This window comes from Suncus etruscus, chromosome 5 (assembly GCF_024139225.1).
Source record: "Suncus etruscus isolate mSunEtr1 chromosome 5, mSunEtr1.pri.cur, whole genome shotgun sequence".
NCBI classification, from domain to species: Eukaryota; Metazoa; Chordata; class Mammalia; order Eulipotyphla; family Soricidae; genus Suncus; species Suncus etruscus.
In genome coordinates, this window is record NC_064852.1 from 36898679 (window position 1) to 36918042 (window position 19364).

The 19364-nt window shown below is 32.7% G+C and overlaps 1 protein-coding gene across 1 annotated transcript in view; it reads right to left on the minus strand.

Moving 5' to 3' along the window:
- LRP1B (LDL receptor related protein 1B) overlaps positions 1 to 19364 on the minus strand; it is a 1191264-nt gene that overhangs the window by 156176 nt on the left and 1015724 nt on the right. Inside the window, 1 exon segment of the mRNA XM_049772845.1 lies at positions 5029 to 5145. Within this exon segment, the coding sequence (XP_049628802.1) occupies positions 5029 to 5145 (117 nt within the window).

Below are 19364 nucleotides of genomic sequence, written 5' to 3' on the forward strand. Positions count from 1 at the left end.
AGTGGTTCCATTCTCCGGTGTCCCATATGGTCCCCCAAACCAGGAGCAATTTCTCAGTGTATAGCCAGATGTAACCCCTGAGCATCAATGAATATGGACCTCCCACCCCCCCTCAAAAAAAAACCCCAAAAAATTGGACTCAGGAAGGTATTCCAGGGTTTAGGATATATGCAAGTCATCTGATAGAATTACTCTGTTGTAATATCCAGCACTGCTTAGACCCTCTAAATATCACTGGATGGGCCCCGGTGAAACACAAGGATCAGTGTTCTGCTGTTTCCTGGGATCAGGATTTGAACAACATTGCATTCTTGGACCCTCACACTGAGCTCTCCAACAAAGTTTGTTGAGAATAATTGGGAGTGGTCTCAGGACCCCAAATCATGTGTGGAACTTACTCCAAAACAAACAAAAATTAATTTCATAGAATTGGTCTTAACTGACATAACTCTTTTAAATACTCTAATTTTATTTTATCATAGTTATAATAATGCATGTGTATCATGTAATAACTAGATATGACTTTAAATTTTAACACACTTTGCTACGAGGAAGGGAACTTGATCACCTATGGTTAAAGTTTGTATAACCCATCATTAAAGTCTTTAGGAAATATGTTTCTACAGAACACCTTTTTAGTAGAGTTGGTTCTACCATTGTTAACTATTTTGTTCCAATATTTTGGCAGAGACAATTGGGTAATATGCTGAGAAAAAAAATTGTTTTATTTTATTTTATTAAAGAAACATGAATCAGAAACTTATGAACAGTTTGAAGTTTAGACACATTATGTTCTAGCATCAACCTAACACCAGCATCGACTTTCACCCATAGGTGTTCTTCAGCAAATACAATTTTATTATTACTTACGTTTAGTTATTTTTATTTGTTTTAGGAAGCCACACTACATTGTTCTCAGGAATTACTCCTAGTAGTGCTCAGGCACGTAGATATGATGCTGGGAATATAATCCATTTTAACTGCATGCAAGGTAAATGCCTTACCTGGTTTACTTTTTCTCTAACACTAACAGTATTATTTTAATGTAAAATAAATTCTACATACTCTTCAAAAGTCATAAAACATTATTCCTTAACATAGTTATGAATTATTAATATATACACAACACTCACAGTAAGTGTTATAATTGCTTTGTTGTTATTTAATTTTAATCAATGTATTTTTGAATTTTGCAAGTAGAAAGTTAAGAAAAGACTCTCAGAAGAAAAATTGAATTTAGTAATGCAAGATTTTAAAGATTTTACAGAATATAAGTTGTTAGATGTTAAAGTAGTTTGTTTATGATTTTGTTATTGCTTTTGTTTCTTGTTTGGTTTGTTTAACAAAAACAAACAAAAATAAAAAAGTTATGAGTTAAGTCAGTGATCTGAAAGTATGCATTATGTGTCGATATCCAGGTCATTTCCCCTGTACATCATGAAACCTTATCCCCAAGTAAAAGCCAGAATGCCCTGGAGTACCACAGACTAAACAAGAAAAAAATACACAATAACAACAGCAATAACAATAACAAACTATACTTGAAATCTAACTCATCTAGAATATCGATATAAATTTTGAAATTTGACTATAATATTTTCTCCTGAAATTCTAAAACATTTTCACACATTTTCTTTAATATTATCTTTATTCTTAAACTTATAGTAGATAATTAATCCCATAAAAGGCAAATAACTGATTTACCATAACTTTATCTCAAATATTAGAGTTACAGTCAAGTCCCTTTTAGAGAATATGCATTCAAGGTTTTTGGAAAACTGATCTATCTGAATTTTTAGAGTGAAAAATGGAAGCATCATACAGAATCAGATCTTCAGATACTAATGGAAATCAAACCATGCAACTTGAGAATAAAGAAAAAGAAATACGGAATCATATTGTTCAAAATCAAATTTATTAATTTTAGAAAATAAAATTAATTTTCAAAGATGAGCATTTAAAGGCCCAGAGTAATATTATTGTGATTAATCTACCAAATGTTTGATGTATGTTCCCTAGATCAGCTGTAGGAGTGATCCCTGAGGAGTTATATTAGTAAAGCAGTGAGCACAGCCAAGTATATCCAAACACAAATGCAATAAAACAAAACAAAAATCTGAAAGCTTATAGGCACATCAAAAAATATTTATAGTTTTGTTTTCTTCTATTTAATATCAAAAAACCTTTGCTAATACTTGAAAGGCTATATAAATCTGGTGCAAGCAATTGAGGTAAATTTTTAGAATGCAAATAGTAGAACTGGTAAACTTTAGAAATAACTTTGTGCTATAAATTTAGTCTGAAAGTACTAAAATGCAAATAAGGCAAATACAGGTATACTTGCCATGTAAATTTTATCTGTTGTTTAAAAAGACAGTATAAGTAAAATTTCTCAAATATTTTAAAACTTTTTGATGCAGAACAATATAGCATAGCACTCAAGTCATTTGCCTTGCACATGGCCAACCTGGGTTTAATCCCCTGCATCCCATATGGTCCTCTGAGCACTACCTGGAGTGAACCCTGAATTCTGGAGGCTCTGGCCCCCCCAAACAAAAAAATACATACCAGTTAAAATGTATACCAGTGACACTGTCATTTAGAATCTCAGTCAAAGTGTTAGTACAGCAGGTAGGGAGTTTTTCTTGTATGCAGCTAATCTGGCTTTAATTACTAGCACCTTAGATATTCCCCAGCACCCTGTCATGAGTGATCCCTGAGCAAAAAAGACAGAACTAAGACATGAGTACTATGGGGTTTGCTTACCCCACCACCAAAAATATTTAAAAAAATTGTTTTTGGCATTTTATGTATATCATGGACACCTAAATGCTTATTTATAATATATATCACAATGTTACATGTGATTACAATTACAAAAATATCTTAATACAAGCACTCAATATATAGATGCAACATTTTAATACAATGACAGTATTATTGCTATCATGAGTTCCTGATGGCTTATTCTTGCTGCTACCTGAAGATACCTGATTTCCTTATTCTTCTTAAATGACTGTTTTGCCTATCTAGAACTTTAAGGATTGCAATAGTTCATTGTTGACATTTTTTGTTCTTTTTTAGATAATACCTTCAAATATGAAAGCCTTTTAATTTTCAATATTCCTGGTATATTTCTTTTGTATATTACATATTTGCCATATTACCGAACACTGATACCTGTGCTGTTAATAGCACCTATACTCTCAAGCGATAGAAATGTGTTTCCTTCATGGTCACTACTCTATTTCCCTTAAAAATTCATGAATATTACTTATCTTAGTCCATAGAAGGGCTATAAGCTGAAGATTTAAAAGAGAACTATTCATAATTGTGTATTTTATACTGCAATGCATGATAATGCCACGTTTCTTGCCTTTTATGAAGGACTTTGTGGCTACAATGGTTGATCACTGAAGTCCAAAAGAGACAACTCAGTGTCATTGCTCCTTGTCTCTGAATTCTAGGAACAAAGGTTGACTTTTACTATATGTCTCCAAAATTATATTCTGCCACTTAGAAAACCCCAGCAAAAATAATAACCTTGCTCCCTTGCTTATTATAGCAGTAACCTAACTACTCATACAACTGCCATTGCCACTTAAATAATGGATGAGCAAAAAAAATAAAAGTGTATATAGAGCTTTTTTTTGGTCTACTTTTGTTCGTAATATCTTATCTTTTCTTTCAGGAACTTTGTTGAAAATTAACCTTGATAGGCACTCAATCTAAATTAAGTGGCTCTCTGTATATTTAAAGTGTTAAACACAAAGATGTTAAATAGTACAAAAAATAATTGTTTTTCTTTATTTAGTACCACTTTTTTCTCCATTAGATTTTTATTTAATCATTGGTATAAGATCTGATAACCTACCATTTAAAGGCATTGTTTTGAATTACTAAAAATATTAATTAAAGGAACTCTGAGTATAATAAATGAAATGACTGTAATATTTTTAACATTTTAAATATGATATGTTGGGAGATAGCTATGTGAAGAGGGAATAATAAAGTGTTCTATTTTAGGATTATTCATACTTATAATGATGCAGAGACTTTGCACTTAATTATCAAACTCTAAAGTTTAAAAAATATTCAAAATTCATTGGTATTTTACAAACTAAATTCCAAGTGGCATATTAAGGCTATGACTTTATTAACTGTGTTATTTTATATGATCACATATCTTGATAGTTAAATATAATATTTCCTTTCTGTTTTTTGTCTTTTGGGAAATGAAGGATATTAGTCTAATATATGAGTATAAGGACAGGCACTATTTAACCCTTTATGAAAGTCACAGACTGTAAATATTTTTAAATGATATATGCTTATTATTTTATCCAAAATTATTTATAACTTTATTTAAATAAAACCCAATGCAAAATATGTCAAGAATGAATATATTCAAAAATCACTGCTACACTAATGAGATACTCAGAGTAGTTTTTCATACTTTTGTAAAATGTTTGTATATTAATATTGTTTTTAATTTATAATATAAAATTTAAGAGGCATATGATAATAATAGGGTTACACATTTCTTTAGGAAAAATCCTGAATATAAACTATGCTCTCCATTTCAGAGAGAATAAATTATATTGCACAAATGTATGCTCCTGGGTGAATGAATGTAAAAGGATTTGAGAACGAAATGAATTGAATACCATCCGTTAGAGAATTCTATGTTTTGCACTGCCTTCACATTATTCAGTTCTTTATGTGAACTTGCATCAAGGACTCCCCCTTCATTGCATACTAATGGTTCGCATTAAGCCTCAAGATACTTACAACCAATTCTGATAACTGTAATAAAATAAGTCCCAGGTTGAACATTTCAAAATTTCTACCATTTGAGATTCAGGTCAATTTAGTCTGAATAATCTCTTGTCCAAAAGTGAATATATGCATTAAAATGTAAGCTTCAAGGCAATGGTTCAAATTTATATCTCAACTTAAAAAAATTGTCATTCTTTTCATTGAATAAGCTGTCAAGTTTGCAATGTCTCTCAGGAAAGAGTTACTTACTACAGTTTTCTTCATCTGAATTATCGCTGCAGTCATTTTGACTATCACATCTCCAGTGATCTGGAATACAGTTGTTGTTTTTACACTGAAATTCATGAGGTCCACATGTCTTTTTATCTGTAATAGAACCAGAGTTTGTATTGACTTCTATGACGATATCTTTCATAAAACATTGATGCCAATTCTAAAGAATATGACATTTCTTCATACTGCCATTCAATGACGAACTGAAATACATCTCTAGGACAGATTGAGAATGTGCTTCAAGTCAATTCCAAGGATTGTATAAAATGAATCTTTCAATCTTGTTTTATGCTATTAGTCATATTTTCATCATAATCTTATTAGAATATAATTGATATGACCATCCATTCAATGTCAACACATTGAATGGATACATACAGCACACACTCCAAAAAGATTAAAACTCTTCATATTTTTAAAATACTTTCTTCCTAGGACTTTTTTTTTTAAGAAAGCAACAGAAATAAATGGTCAATACTTAAGCTCTAAGGGTGTCAAATTCTTTCCTTAAAAATTCTTAACCATGTTCTGCATATAGCAACTATAAATATTTATACATAATGTATGTAAAATTTATTACAGTCTCAGTGTACCTAACTCAAAATTTTTAAAGGATGTCTTCTCATCTTTTAAGCAATTCCCATCAGTAGCAGGAAAGGTGTAAATAATCTTTTACTATAGAAATGATAGAACAGATTCTTAGAAGTGTGAGAACTTAGAATAGATTTTTCCTACTAAAAATAGCAAAAAAAAAAATCTAAAATATTGTTTATCATCAATTTAATGCAATTTTAAACAAATATAACTTGTATTAATATGAACACAATCTGAAAATACACAGCACTAATTTGTTTTAAAATTATGCCAGATAATTTAAATTTTCATGACAAGAATCTATTCATATTCTAAAGAATTTTTTTTATTTTTGGGCCACACCCTGTTACTACTGGCTATAAGCTCAGAAATCAGGGGGGCCTGAGCGGTGGCGAAAGCAGTAGGGCCTCTGCCTTGCACCCACTAATCAAGGACAGACCGGAATTAAATCCCCCTGCGTCGCATATGGTCTCCAAGCCAGGAGCGATTTCTGAGCATGTAGCCAGGAATAATCCCATGACGTTACCAGGTGTGACCCAAAACAACAACAACAACAACAGCAACAAGAAGAGAAGAAATCATTCCTGGCTTGGAGGACCATATGGAATGCCAGGGATCCAACCAAGTTCCGTCCTGAACCACTGCGTGCAAGGTAAAGTCCGACTGCTCATGTTATAGCTCTAGTCCCTAAAGAAGTATTTCTTTTTTTTTTTTTTTTTTGGGGGCCACACCCGGTAATGCTCAGGGGTTACTCCTGGCTATGTGCTCAGAAGTTGCTCCTGGCTTGGGGGACCATATGGGACACCGGGGATCGAACCGCGGTCCGTCCAAGGCTAGCGCAGGCAAGGCAGGCACCTTACCTTTAGCGCCACCGCCCGGCCCCCAAAGAAGTATTTCTTAAAGTTAATCCATATACATATAATTAAATTTGAAATTTTATTAAGGGTCAAACTGAAGAGATCTAAATTTATAAGTTTTTAAGTCATAGCATTGTGTTTGATCTATAAAAAGTAACTAACAAGAGCTTAAAGAATCAAGACGGTATAAATTAAATTACAAATTAATAGCATATGCAATAATTATGACACATTTTCCTTTAAAATATTTGTTCTGGGGTCTGGAAATATAGTAAAACAGTATTGTATAGTATTGAAATTTATATTTAATATGTTTGTGTCTCCTCCTGGTTTTAACTTTCACTTGGCACCTTAAATTTTTCACTGAGCCCTGCCAGATGTAAAGTTCTCTGAGCAAAAAAACACAGTTGGGAAACCCCTAAACAAACCAAAACCCACACAAACACACACAATATTTATTTTATCATTACCTAATTTTCTTACTAATATTGGTGATGAAACGTGCAATGCTAATAACTCAGGATAGTAATAATTAATTAAAATAGTTATCTGATGGTAGATGGTAGATAATACTCTACTTCTCTACTACTACTAGAGATCTCTCCTTATTGAATAGTTTCAACTAAGATTATGAAAGCCAAAGTGCCTGTTTTAACTATAATTATGCCAATTAAATCACTAACATCTTCTGAAAATTAATTTCACCTTTTAGTAAAACTTTTCACTAATGTTATCACACTAAATATATATAATATAACTAGTAAATGTTAATACATTTCTATTTAAAATACAATCTAAAATGTTCAAAAAATCTTTAATTTTACAATAATTATTTGGCAAATGAGATCATATATTTTACTACAAATTCTTCATGACAGATTTAAAATGAAACTTCTAATTATTTATATTTACTCATATTAATAGTCTGTACTTCCTTCTATGTCTTAGCATCTTCCTCTATTTCTTTTACTACTACCTGCTAATGATTACTCTGAACCTAATGGCCTCATTGTCAAGAATGCAATGATCTAGATTTGTAACATAAATTTTGGGCCAAGAAACAATTAATTTAGGGCTTTGTTTACCTTTATGTGAGAGAGAAGAATTTTGTCACTCTCAGTAGTACTCAAGAGCTATGTCTGTTCTGTAATCAGGTGTTACCCTAGTATATGCTCAGAGCATATGCAATATAGGAAATCAAACCAGGGTCATTTGTATGCAAATAAGCACTTATCCCCATTAATATCTAATTAGTTTAGATTTTTAGAAAAGGATCTACAAAATTGTTAGTGTAGTATTTCATATATATTAGTCAATCAGTAAATATTTATTGATAATTGAGATTTAAATAGTGTTGATTGAAATATGAAATTGGTACTGAAATATACAAATGTTTACTTTATTTTGGTAATCAAAGCAATATCCTATACAATTACTGTTTTATATCAATTTTTATATATTCTTTGTCCATTTGATGTGTATATTATTCTTAAAATATTAATATTATTAAATTTTAAATATTAAAATATTGGAGACCACAATGATAGCACAGCAGTTGGGTGATTCCCTTGCATGCAGTCAACCTGCTTCCAATCTGGTGTCCTATATGCTCCCCAAGTCAAGGAGTGATTTCTGATAGCAGAGTCAAGAATAACTCTTGAGCAGTGCAATGTGGGTCCCAAGAGCAGTTTATATAGATATATACACATCTAAGTATATAAGTATATGTATATGTATATATATGCTATATATACTCTAAAATCTAAGAATGTTATAAAGGTTGAAATAGAAATAAGATTGATTTGTTATGACAACATAGGCTATCACAATTTGCTAAATAGTTAGAAGAATCAAATAAGTTTTTGTTTTAGATTTTTGAGCTGAACCTTGTGGGACTCGGGGCTTATTTATGATTTTGAACTCAGGAATCACTCCTGAGGAACTTCTGGGGGACCATATATGGTGCCTGGAATCAATCATTGTATTTCTTTAGCCCCCATTTAAATAAGTATTTCTGAGATCTGATCTCAATTTTTTCCACACTAAATATTGTATAAATATATATGTTTAAAAAGAATACACTTGGGATTAGAATCAATAGTACAGTGGGTAGAGCATTTCTTTAACATTTAGCAGAAGAGGTTCAATCTCAGGTACACATTATGGACTGCAAGGCTCATTAGAGTGATGCCTTAGCACCTTAGGAATAAGTTCTGAGTACTATAGGGTGTCACCTAAAAAGAAACAAAAATATCAACAACTTACTTTTAGCAAAATAAACTATTGCTTATTTCTAGAATTTCTATTTGAGTAAGGCAGGAACATAGGTTAATTCCCTTAAAGTTTTTTATACTTTATATTTGCAAATTATTTAAATTCTTGACTCATTTTGTCCATAAATATTGAAAATGCAAACTGGGAGACTATTTCACTATCTTTGTATTCAACTATCCCTGGTGGTATATGTGTACATGTCAAATACAGACAAATGTGAAAACTAGATGCAAGGTCTAATATAGAAGTTCTCAAATTAACTACATATTAAAATAATCTGGGAATCTTTTAAAAGTACTTTCTCTCAGTACTAAACCAGTATCAATACAATCAGACATTTTGGAATACAATCTAGCACCTATATTTTTATTGATGTTTGCATGATCATTTTAAAGAGCAGCTTAGATGGAAAATAAACAACTTACAATATATAGAATTTTGTTTTGTTTATATTTTATTGGTATTTTGTTTGTTTGTTTTTCGTGGACCACAGCCAACAGTGTTCAAAAGTTGCTCTTCATTTTGCACTCAGGAATTACTCCTAATTGACTAGGGGAAGACCATTGGAATCCCTGGGATCAAATGTTGGCCTCAATCTAGACGAATACATTATTACCCACTGTACTCTCTTCAAACCCTAAAAAGTATTTTTTGAACAGAACATGCATATTTTTGTTCATGTTCATATGCTCATTATTTTTATTTATTTACTTTAATCCAAAGTATTTACTTTAAAAGATATTTTAAAAGTTTTATTGAGAATTGATAATGGTATTTTATATCATACATGTATGTATAGTGAACACTTTATTTTGTTAAACAATGATTCTAATCTATTAGAAAAATTGATGTTGGTTCTTTATGTATTTTTGTTTTGGTTTTTTACTTCTTTATTGCCAAATAACTTTTATTGTGATCAAAGTGAATTACGAATCTTTCACAGTAATATTTAAGGTACATAGTGACACTGAATCAGGGACATTCTCAACACCAGTGTTTTCCTCCCTCCTCCCCTGTTTCCAGCATGCTTCCCATATCCCCTGGACTGCTACTATAACTGGTTCCCTCTATGTATAGGTTGTTGTAGATTGGGTATCAATTCTGTTGTCATTGACTTTGGGTTGGTGTTTAAGTCTGATCATTTTTATTCTGTTCATTTGTTTTTTTTATTTAAGCACCATGGTTACAAAATAATTCATTATTGGTTTTCATTCATAGAATGTACACTGCCTTTTCAAATGACCCCAATATTTACTGTGACAGGGCAGGAGGGAAAAAAACAAAAATACAAAAAGCACAAAACCTTGGTTATTTATATATATATTTTTTTACCTTCATTTATTATTATTATTATTTTCATTTACCTATCTATTTTGGTCGATTTCTCTCTTTGGGTGTGATTATTGAAATTGTTGTCCCCAGTTATACTTATTTTTTCTCTTCCTCTCTTTTCTTTCGTTATGTGCTATGCCATGTTTCTTATTTCAAGACCATGGTGTGTTTTTTTGTTTATGTGCTTGTTTTTGTTGTTTTTTTGTTTGTGATGTTTTGTTTTTTTGTTTGTTTTTTGTGGTGCTTATCAATAAAGCTGGAGTCCTCAATGAATACTTAACACTTCTTTTGATACTGGTGGAGTGTTTCACCTTCTCTTTCTTTTCACCTCCCAAATCGATGATGAGAGCCACTAGAAGGATTCCGCCCATTTTCGGGGTATTAGACTCTTACCCCAATTTATTACTTTTTTCTTTTTCAGGCAAAACCACGTAACTTAAAATAGCTGGTCTTGCCTCCAGTTTGAGGGGGAAATAAGGGAGGCCTCAAAACCAAACAGGTGCAAGACTACTAAGTAATAGGTTAGATACAGAGGGGACCACATATTCTAGCCACCCTGGGGGTGAGGGAAGAAGAAATGGGAGGGAAGACAAAAACGGACGGGTAGGGAGAACAATTTGGTGATGGATGGGAATCCCTCCTGATTTTATGTGAATATGTACCTAAAATATTATTGACACCAATATGTAAGCCACTATGATCAAAATAAAATTATATTATAAAAAAAAAAAAAGAATGTACACTGCCATTCACCAGTGCACACCTCCAGCCACTGATGTCTCCCTTTCTTTCCCACCCTAAATTTACCCTGCCTGTCTCTAGGGCAGGCAATTTCTCTCTCTCTCTCTCTCTCTCTCTCTCTCTCTCTCTCTCTCTCTCTCTCTCTCTCTCTCTCTCTCTCTCTCTCTCTCTCTCTCTCTCTCTCTCTCTCTCTCTCTCTCTCTCTCTCTCTCTCTCTCTCTCTCTCTCTCTCTCTCTCCTCTCTCTCTCTCTCTCTCCTCTCCCTCTCCCTCTCCCTCTCTCCCTCTCTCTCTCCCTCCCTCCTTCCCCCCTTCCCCCCTTTTGGTCATTGTAGTTTGCAATATTGTTAATGCCTTGCATAACATTTTCTTCTCTTTCAACACCATGCATTGATATTATTAGTCTGGTAATTAATATAAAAGTCTCATGATATATGGTTTTAATTAATCCATGATGCTAATAGCATGAAGAGTTATTACCTATATTAAAATATAGAGAAAAAAGTATTCAAAGATGGTTTTCTTTGCTCCATATGCTTTCATAGAATTACAGATGATAGCATCTATTATAGTCACATAGAATGAGGAACAGACTGTATAAATGTTAAGTACAAAGCTATTGAACTAAATAAGGTTGCAAAAAATAAAAATTTAGATGATTTCACCTTTCCTCATTCAACTGGTATGTGGGGGTTACTGAGTGGAGGAACTAGCCAACAGGCCCCCTTGTACTGAACACTAGTGCAGGGGGATGGGACCCCAAATCAGACCAAATTAGCAGGGCAAGGCCGGGCAGCTGGGTCTCTGGAGGTGGTGGGGGAGGGAAACCACACCCTTTCATGGCCATAAACAGGGCTAAGCGGTGGAACCCCTTGCACGGGCGTCCTTTCTCTCTAGTCCTCATTTTCAAAAACGCATTAGCGCCTGCGCGACAACTATACATTTTAACCATTATTCCACAATGCTCACAATTTTATATTGTTCCTAGGAAAGGAAGTGGAACGCCCAAAAACCCAAAGGATAACGCTTGAATAGATCTCTAAAATCTGTTTATATGTGAGAGTGAGTGTCTATACAGTGGTCTTCTCTCTGACTACCAAACCTAAACTGTAAACAATCCATGTCTATAGTGTATATAGCCCCTTTTATTTATTACCCCTCTCCCACACTTCAGAATTTCTTCTATCCTCTCATTCCCAATCCTGATCCATTGTCCCTCCTCATTTAACTCTCTTTACCCTCAGTTCTTATCTTATTAGTCAGTAAACCTATCTTCTAACCCAACAAACCACCACCCAGCTCCTAAACAAATAACACACCTTCTCAGTCCCACATCTCGTGCCACGGCAAGAAACTACAACCAACACATCAAGGACACTACCTGATCCCTTATTGCTGCAAATAATGTGTCAAACTCAGGCCCAAGGTGTGTGATAAAAAAGTGCCTTGGATTCCCCCAACAAGAATTTCTCAAAAGACTTAATTGGGAGGCCTATATTGCCTTTGTATGTTTAATATCTTTATAATAATGCATCTTAGGCTGTTTATTCTCAAATATAAAGGTAGCCTCCTCCGTCACTTTTTTCTTCAATTACTTTATTTTTAATTCAGTTTTATTTATTTGTTATATTATATATAATATGTATGTACATATACATATGTATATATACATATACATATGTTCTTATCCTCACTGGTTTGGGTTCTGCTTGGTAAAAAAACCAAGTAGAAAAAAGCCTTGCCTTGGATAAAAGCACAGGTCAAAACCAGAATACAGAGACTATGTAGCCTGTCATTCTTATCCATAATAACACCCGCAATGCAATATGACACCATATGCTTTTGTATAGGCACAGTAATAAAGGGGAAACCATATACACAGAAACAAGATCTTATTCTTCTGAGGATAAGAACTCATATTTTTTACAACACAGGGGTGCCTCCCACCCTGAACTTGTGTCATGTGGACACAACTCAGTCTCCAGGAGATTGGACAGTGTTCAGCCTACCCTGAGTCCCAGATTACAGATGCAGGACTGATATAGTTCCCTGCAACAACACCAGGAACCAAACTCCACTGTGAAATTTCTAACACCACTCTGAAACCAACTTGTGCCAGTTCTGATATGACATCCTGACAATGAGGAAACGACAACTTGATTTAAGAGCAGGTTGTCCTATCACATCACTTAATGGTAAGAGGAAATCAGAAGACATGTCATCCTTTGGTATGTGCAAAAACCAAGAGCACTAACTACAGAAGACTGACTTTGACAACCATGACTGGGCAGAATTTATTCTGGGACGAATAAGAAAAACTCTACTCTTTTCTAATACATAGAACAAGTGCAATCAAGAAATTTCCAAAGATTTACTATGAAGATAGAAAAATTATTGCATACAAATTAAATTAATAAAAGTCCTTGATGGTTATGGATGATGGTGGATGGATGGTGAGGGCCTTTGTGGCCAGGCCAGGCGCCTCCAGCTTCTTTTGCCTGGCAGGTCTGATCAGGATAATGGCAAGAAAATGATCCACAAGCAGTCTGTAGAATTCAGGAGGCATAAAGCTTTATAACAAGGCTCTAACAACCATGTGTGTATCTTACATGGCTCGAAGCTAACCTTCTAAGCAGCCTCCTTCAGCTGCCCTGCAACTATCCTGTTTCTATCATCTCTCCATGCTGTCTCCTGTTGAGGCTTCTTGATGAATCTCTCTCTGAATCCTCTTACACCCCTGAGGCAACCCCTTTATTATTAGTAACCACAGACCCCACCCATCCAGGTAAGATAGGCGAAGATGGGGGAGGGGTTACAATCGTATATTAGATTGAAATGTAATAGTTCTAATATAAGCAAAAAAAAACAGAGAATGAAGAAATAAGTGTATTCATTCATAGCATAGAGTCAAGGCTTACAATCAGGCAATGGCAAAAGATATATACATTATGTAGCTTTTTTCCCCTCTGGAGAACATACGATTGCTCTTAAATCTCTATTGAATATGAATCTCTCTTTTTATTCTCATGCCATCACTTTAAGTAAATTTATTTAAGTGAAATATTTTACTACAAAAAATTAAAAAGAAATACCTCAGGTTGGACCTTCACATTTCATATATTATAAACTATATATAAAGCAATAGCATTTATCTTTATTCCTGACTATATCATTATTTATTTATTTATTTATTTAAAGCTGTAAGCAATATTACATATACTACCTTCTACTTCTCATAAACTATTTATTAAAATAGGCATGATATATACTACATATATGAGTGTATCTCATATACTATATATGAGTGTATGTATACAATCTAAACACTTATTTTGCATTTAAAGTTAGCATGTATTCTTGCTGCCCTACCTATATTTAGCTTGTTTGCTCATGTATAGTAACTTGTACATCAGAAACAATTATTTAAGCACTATGGCAATATTATATTACCAAAATAAAATGCTTTCTCATTCACTGTGAACATGTATCTCTGAAATAAAGGTGCAGTTTGCATTGTTCTCCCTCCCCTTCATCACTGGCAGGCTCAAAAAATAATATAAAATTGGGTAGAGGAAAGTAACTTTTAAAATTTGTAAAAAAAAAAATTGCTTTGTTTTGTTTTGTATAGTTTTGGCCACAGTTGGTGCCACTCAGTGGTTTTCCTGGCCATGTGCTCAGAAATCGCTCCTGGCTTGGGGACCATATGGGATGCAGGGGGATCAAACTGCCGTCTGGTGCCGGCAAGGCAATGTCTGTCTTACCGCTCCACACCTCCACTCTGGCCTGTATAAAAAATTCTTAAAAGAGGTAAAGTCCCCTTAGTCAGACATTTTGGTAGTCACATGACAATTGTTTCAGGGAGAACTGGGAAGTAGAATTATTTATTCTGAATAGAAAATGTTAATCTTGGTTTGTTTCTAAAGAAAATACAAAAATGGTCATGAAGAACAATATAAGAGTCTCTACCAATAGTCTGAGAGAGCCCATTAAAACTTTGGTGGTAATTTCTGTGGCTGCTGAAAGAGAACCTAAAGTTTCCTTTGGGAAATTGTATTATAGTAACAACATTCGTTGGGTCATTTCTAAAATCAGTAGAAGGAACCTTTATCAGAAAAGACAATAATACATTAGAAAAGGGTTGAGAAATGAGGTGATAAGCCTTTTAAGATTCTGAAAAATGCATAGATAGAAATTCTGCCTGAAGCCAATCACATCTATTTTTTGGAATCAAAGCAAAAATATTACTATGCCAAGAGTTTGTTTTAGTATATTTCATCAATAAAAGTTGAGTAAATAGAAACAAGCTATTTTAAAACTATCTTAGAGGTCAATTAGTTTAAAAATTATGTAAATAAGTCTAAAGATCGAAGAATATTAATATCAGGTGTTCATATTATTTTAAGCAAGATTAATGTTTTTAAAAGTATAGGCTAATTTACATAATATTCAAAGTACTTAATAATTTATAATTACTTGGAAAATATGTTCTCCATCCACCAGAAAGATAAAAATCTGTCTCTATTTTAAGTGATTTGCAGACCCAGCTCTATGACTGTGGCAAAAATGCCTTCTGTTGTAGCATTTTTTTACCTGGGGCATATGCCATTATAGCAACTAGTAATATTGATTATCCAGAAAGCTGTAGTTTTATTGCAATGTAAAGTGTTAGGTAAATATGAAAATTAATTTCATGTTACTTCTCATCAATCAGTGCAATATTACTCAATGAACACTTACACACACAACCTGTTCTTCTAGTCAAAGTGGAAAGACTCTGCGAATGCACAGGCAGTTGAGAATAACAATGCCAGCTGCAGCTTGTCCCAGTGGGATACTTCTACTGAAGTTTTGCTTTCAGATTTTTTTTTTTACCTTTTAGATTATTCTGCCAGGTAGAGAAGCGAATGACTTATAAAGTAAAATAAATCACCAGTGACATATTTTCTTTAAAAAAAAAAGTGAACCTATAATAAGCTAAGTTCTCTAGAAGCTCCAAATAATGACATTTTAAAAATTGCATGTCAATGCAATGTAATTTTGAGTGCAGGTATTTTTTGAGTTTTCATTATGCAGTTTTGGAAAGTGTCATATTACATACTGTAATGCCATCTATCGCTTTTGACAGTATTTTTTCTTATTTAAAAATATGTACTCTAACTTTATAGTTGTAAAGTAGGGGAAGCAGTTATTATCTCCTCATTCAATACATGTTGTACATCATCTTCCAAGCCCATGTAATTCTATTCATCATCTTTAACAGCCTGTAGACTTCACAGATTGTACTGAAATATTATACAAACCAATCTGCATCAGTAAGTCACAAATGAAGAGAAACCCAAATTTCTATGTCACAGAGATATAGGAATCCCTTTTCTTTTTTTTTTTTTTTTTTTTTTTTGGTTTTTGGGCCACACCCGTTTGACGCTCAGGGGTTACTCCTGGCTATGTGCTCAGAAATCGCCCCTGGCTTGGGGGGACCATATGGGACGCCGGGGATCGAACCGCGGTCCTTCCTTGGCTAGCGCTTGCAAGGCAGACACCTTACCTCCAGCGCCACCTACCCGGCCCCAGGAATCCCTTTTCAAAGTCAATCTAAATCACTACTTACAGATTTTTCTGATATCTACATTCTAGCAGTTCTACATTGGTTCTCTAATCTACCTTAGAGGAAGAGAAAATCAGATTATTTAAAATTTTTATTTGATTTAAATTATTTATTTAGATGTCACACATTATTTTGCTAGGGTTTGGTGTTGGATTTTTGTGCTTAGTAATTATTCTTGCTATTTTCTGTTGGACCACTGTTGGTGTGCTAGGGATTAAACAAAAGTCATCTATATGTGTGTAAAACAAGTGCTTAACTTTAGTGATGTCTCTCTTCTCTCTTTAATAATATTCATGTTATCTTTTATTTTAAGTGCAAAGAAGAATGCACTTTAGGCATTTGCAGAATATTTACAAAATTGAAGATACACTTGATTAGTCTAGTTGATCTGACCTGATCAGAGACATAAGACTATATTGTTCAAATTATTTTTAATTTTTCTATGGACAACAGATTTTAATCAAGGGAAGGCAGTGTGATATAGTAAAACATATATGAAAATTAAAGTCAGATATATGTTTTTGAACCCTTCTTATATTTTCTTTGAGTATAAAACTTAAGGTAATTTATTTTGCCTAATTTTCTAAAGGCCAAATATTGAAGGTAATATATTATAATGAATTAATATTAATTTTGTAATTAATATTATAATGAATATAATACATATTATAATGAAGTGTTTTAAATATAAAGTAAATGCCAATAGTAAAATAAATAGTGATTTATATAGTAATAACTGTAAGAATAAAAAATAAAAGTACCAAATAAAAGTAAGTAAACAAAAAAAGAACTTGTGAATTGTTTATTATAATCAATAAATAATATAAAATTTGGAGAAAAATGTGATATTTAAAAAAACTGCTATGTTGTTAGCAATCATTCAGTTCTTTTTTGAAATCTCTTTACTAATTTTTAAGTAATAAAATTTAAACAGTTTTGTGAGACATGTACTTAATTTACAAGCAAATTTATATAATGGCAACTTATTTAAAATTATACATATGAATATGTCATATAATTAAGACATTGTTCTGAGAAAATGTATTTCTCACATGAAACTTTGAAAAATATTAAACTTATGAAACTTTAATAAAATGGATTTCTTGGGGCTGGAGCGATAGTACAGCAGTTGGGCACTTGCCTTGCACGTTGCTGACCTAGGATGGTTCTGGATTCTATCCCCAGCATCCCTTATGGTTCCCCAAGCCAGGAGCGATTTTTGAACACAAAAACAGGAGTAACCCCTGAACTTCACCGGGTGTGGCCCAAAAACAAACAAACAAAAAATGATTTATTTATGTTATCTGCCTAATTTTAAACTAATAAATCTATAATAAAATTTCACTTAATTATTTTAATTATAATTATAATTTTATATTTCTGAAATATGTTTATATTTATACTATAAGCAAAAATGTAAAAAAACAATATAAAAGGGAAAATATATTACATTTATATTACAGATAAATTTCATGTTTTCTGCATATAAAATTAAATAAAAATAAATAAATAAATAAAAATAAAATTAAATAAAAATTATTTGCTGTAGAGTTTACCAAATATTACAAGTAGAATATACTCCTAAGCTACTCAAATTTTCTAAAATGTCTATATTTTACAGCTCTATATAATTTTTCTATGAACATACTGCAATATTTAGGTATTGCTATTTATTTCTCTTTAAGGAGAATGAATTGTTTGAAATAAATGTATGATTATGTATTATGTATGTAATAGTTATTTCAAGGAAACCTTTTTAGTAGTACTCATTATATTTTTTATATTTGACAATCTGATTTTCTGTTTCTGTTTTGAGTCACACCCTATTGTGCTTAGAAAATCATGCGTGACCAGTGATCAAATTCAGGACTGCTACAGCAAATCATGTACTTAGTCTTATGAGCCACCACCTAGGCTCCATGATAATTTTTTGTGTATTTAATTATTCTTATCTAGGAAAATCTATTGACGCAGATGTTAACATTCTCAGAGTAGATGTTACTTATGAGTTTCTTAGCAAAATAAAATGATTTCTGCTTGATATACTGAACGTTTTTTTCACATGATCTAGACCTAGATTCATCATTAATATTAGCAGTTTTGTAGTCATATATATGAGCAATTATGTTAATTAAGACTAAACTACTTTATAATCTACAACAGTAAAATTTGCTTTGAGACTATAAAACCCAGGTGTTGAAGGGAAAAAAGAGAGCAACTGAAAAATAGACCTAAATTGTATTCATTTAAATATATACTATTAGATAAAGATTACAAAGATTACAAAATAAGTATGAGGGGAAAACATCTGTCTCATGCCATCAAATAAAAAAGAATTTATAAAATCTGGTATCTATGATTATTGTAGATAGCAATTGCATATGAATAAATGTACTGTTAATGATTTCAGGAATCATAGATAAAACAGTCACACATGTGGCTGGCAAGGTGGCGCTAGAGGTAAGTGTCTGCCTTGCAAGCGCTAGCCAAGGAAGGACCGCGATTCGATCCCCCGGCATCCCATATGGTGCCCCCAAGTCAGGTGCAATTTCTGAGTGCTTAGCCAGGAGTAACCTCTGAGCATCGAACAGGTGTGGCCTGAAACACCCCCCCAAAAAAAAAAGAGAAAAAAAAGCAGTCACACATACCAATATATGTGTATGTATACTACCATAGTAAAAGTTGGAGTAGGAATGAAAGAGAAATAGGAATTAGGTGAACAATAAATAGAATAAAAACAACTATCATGATTCATGTAAAGTTAATGCTTGTCACTAAATATCTCTCTGTTTGAAATAATGAAATACCAGGTCTTGAAACAAATTTGTCTACTTGAATCTAATTTTATTTGCTATTATAATTATCTACGAAATATTTTAAAGTAGAGGGGTCAAAGCTGTGGCGCAAGTG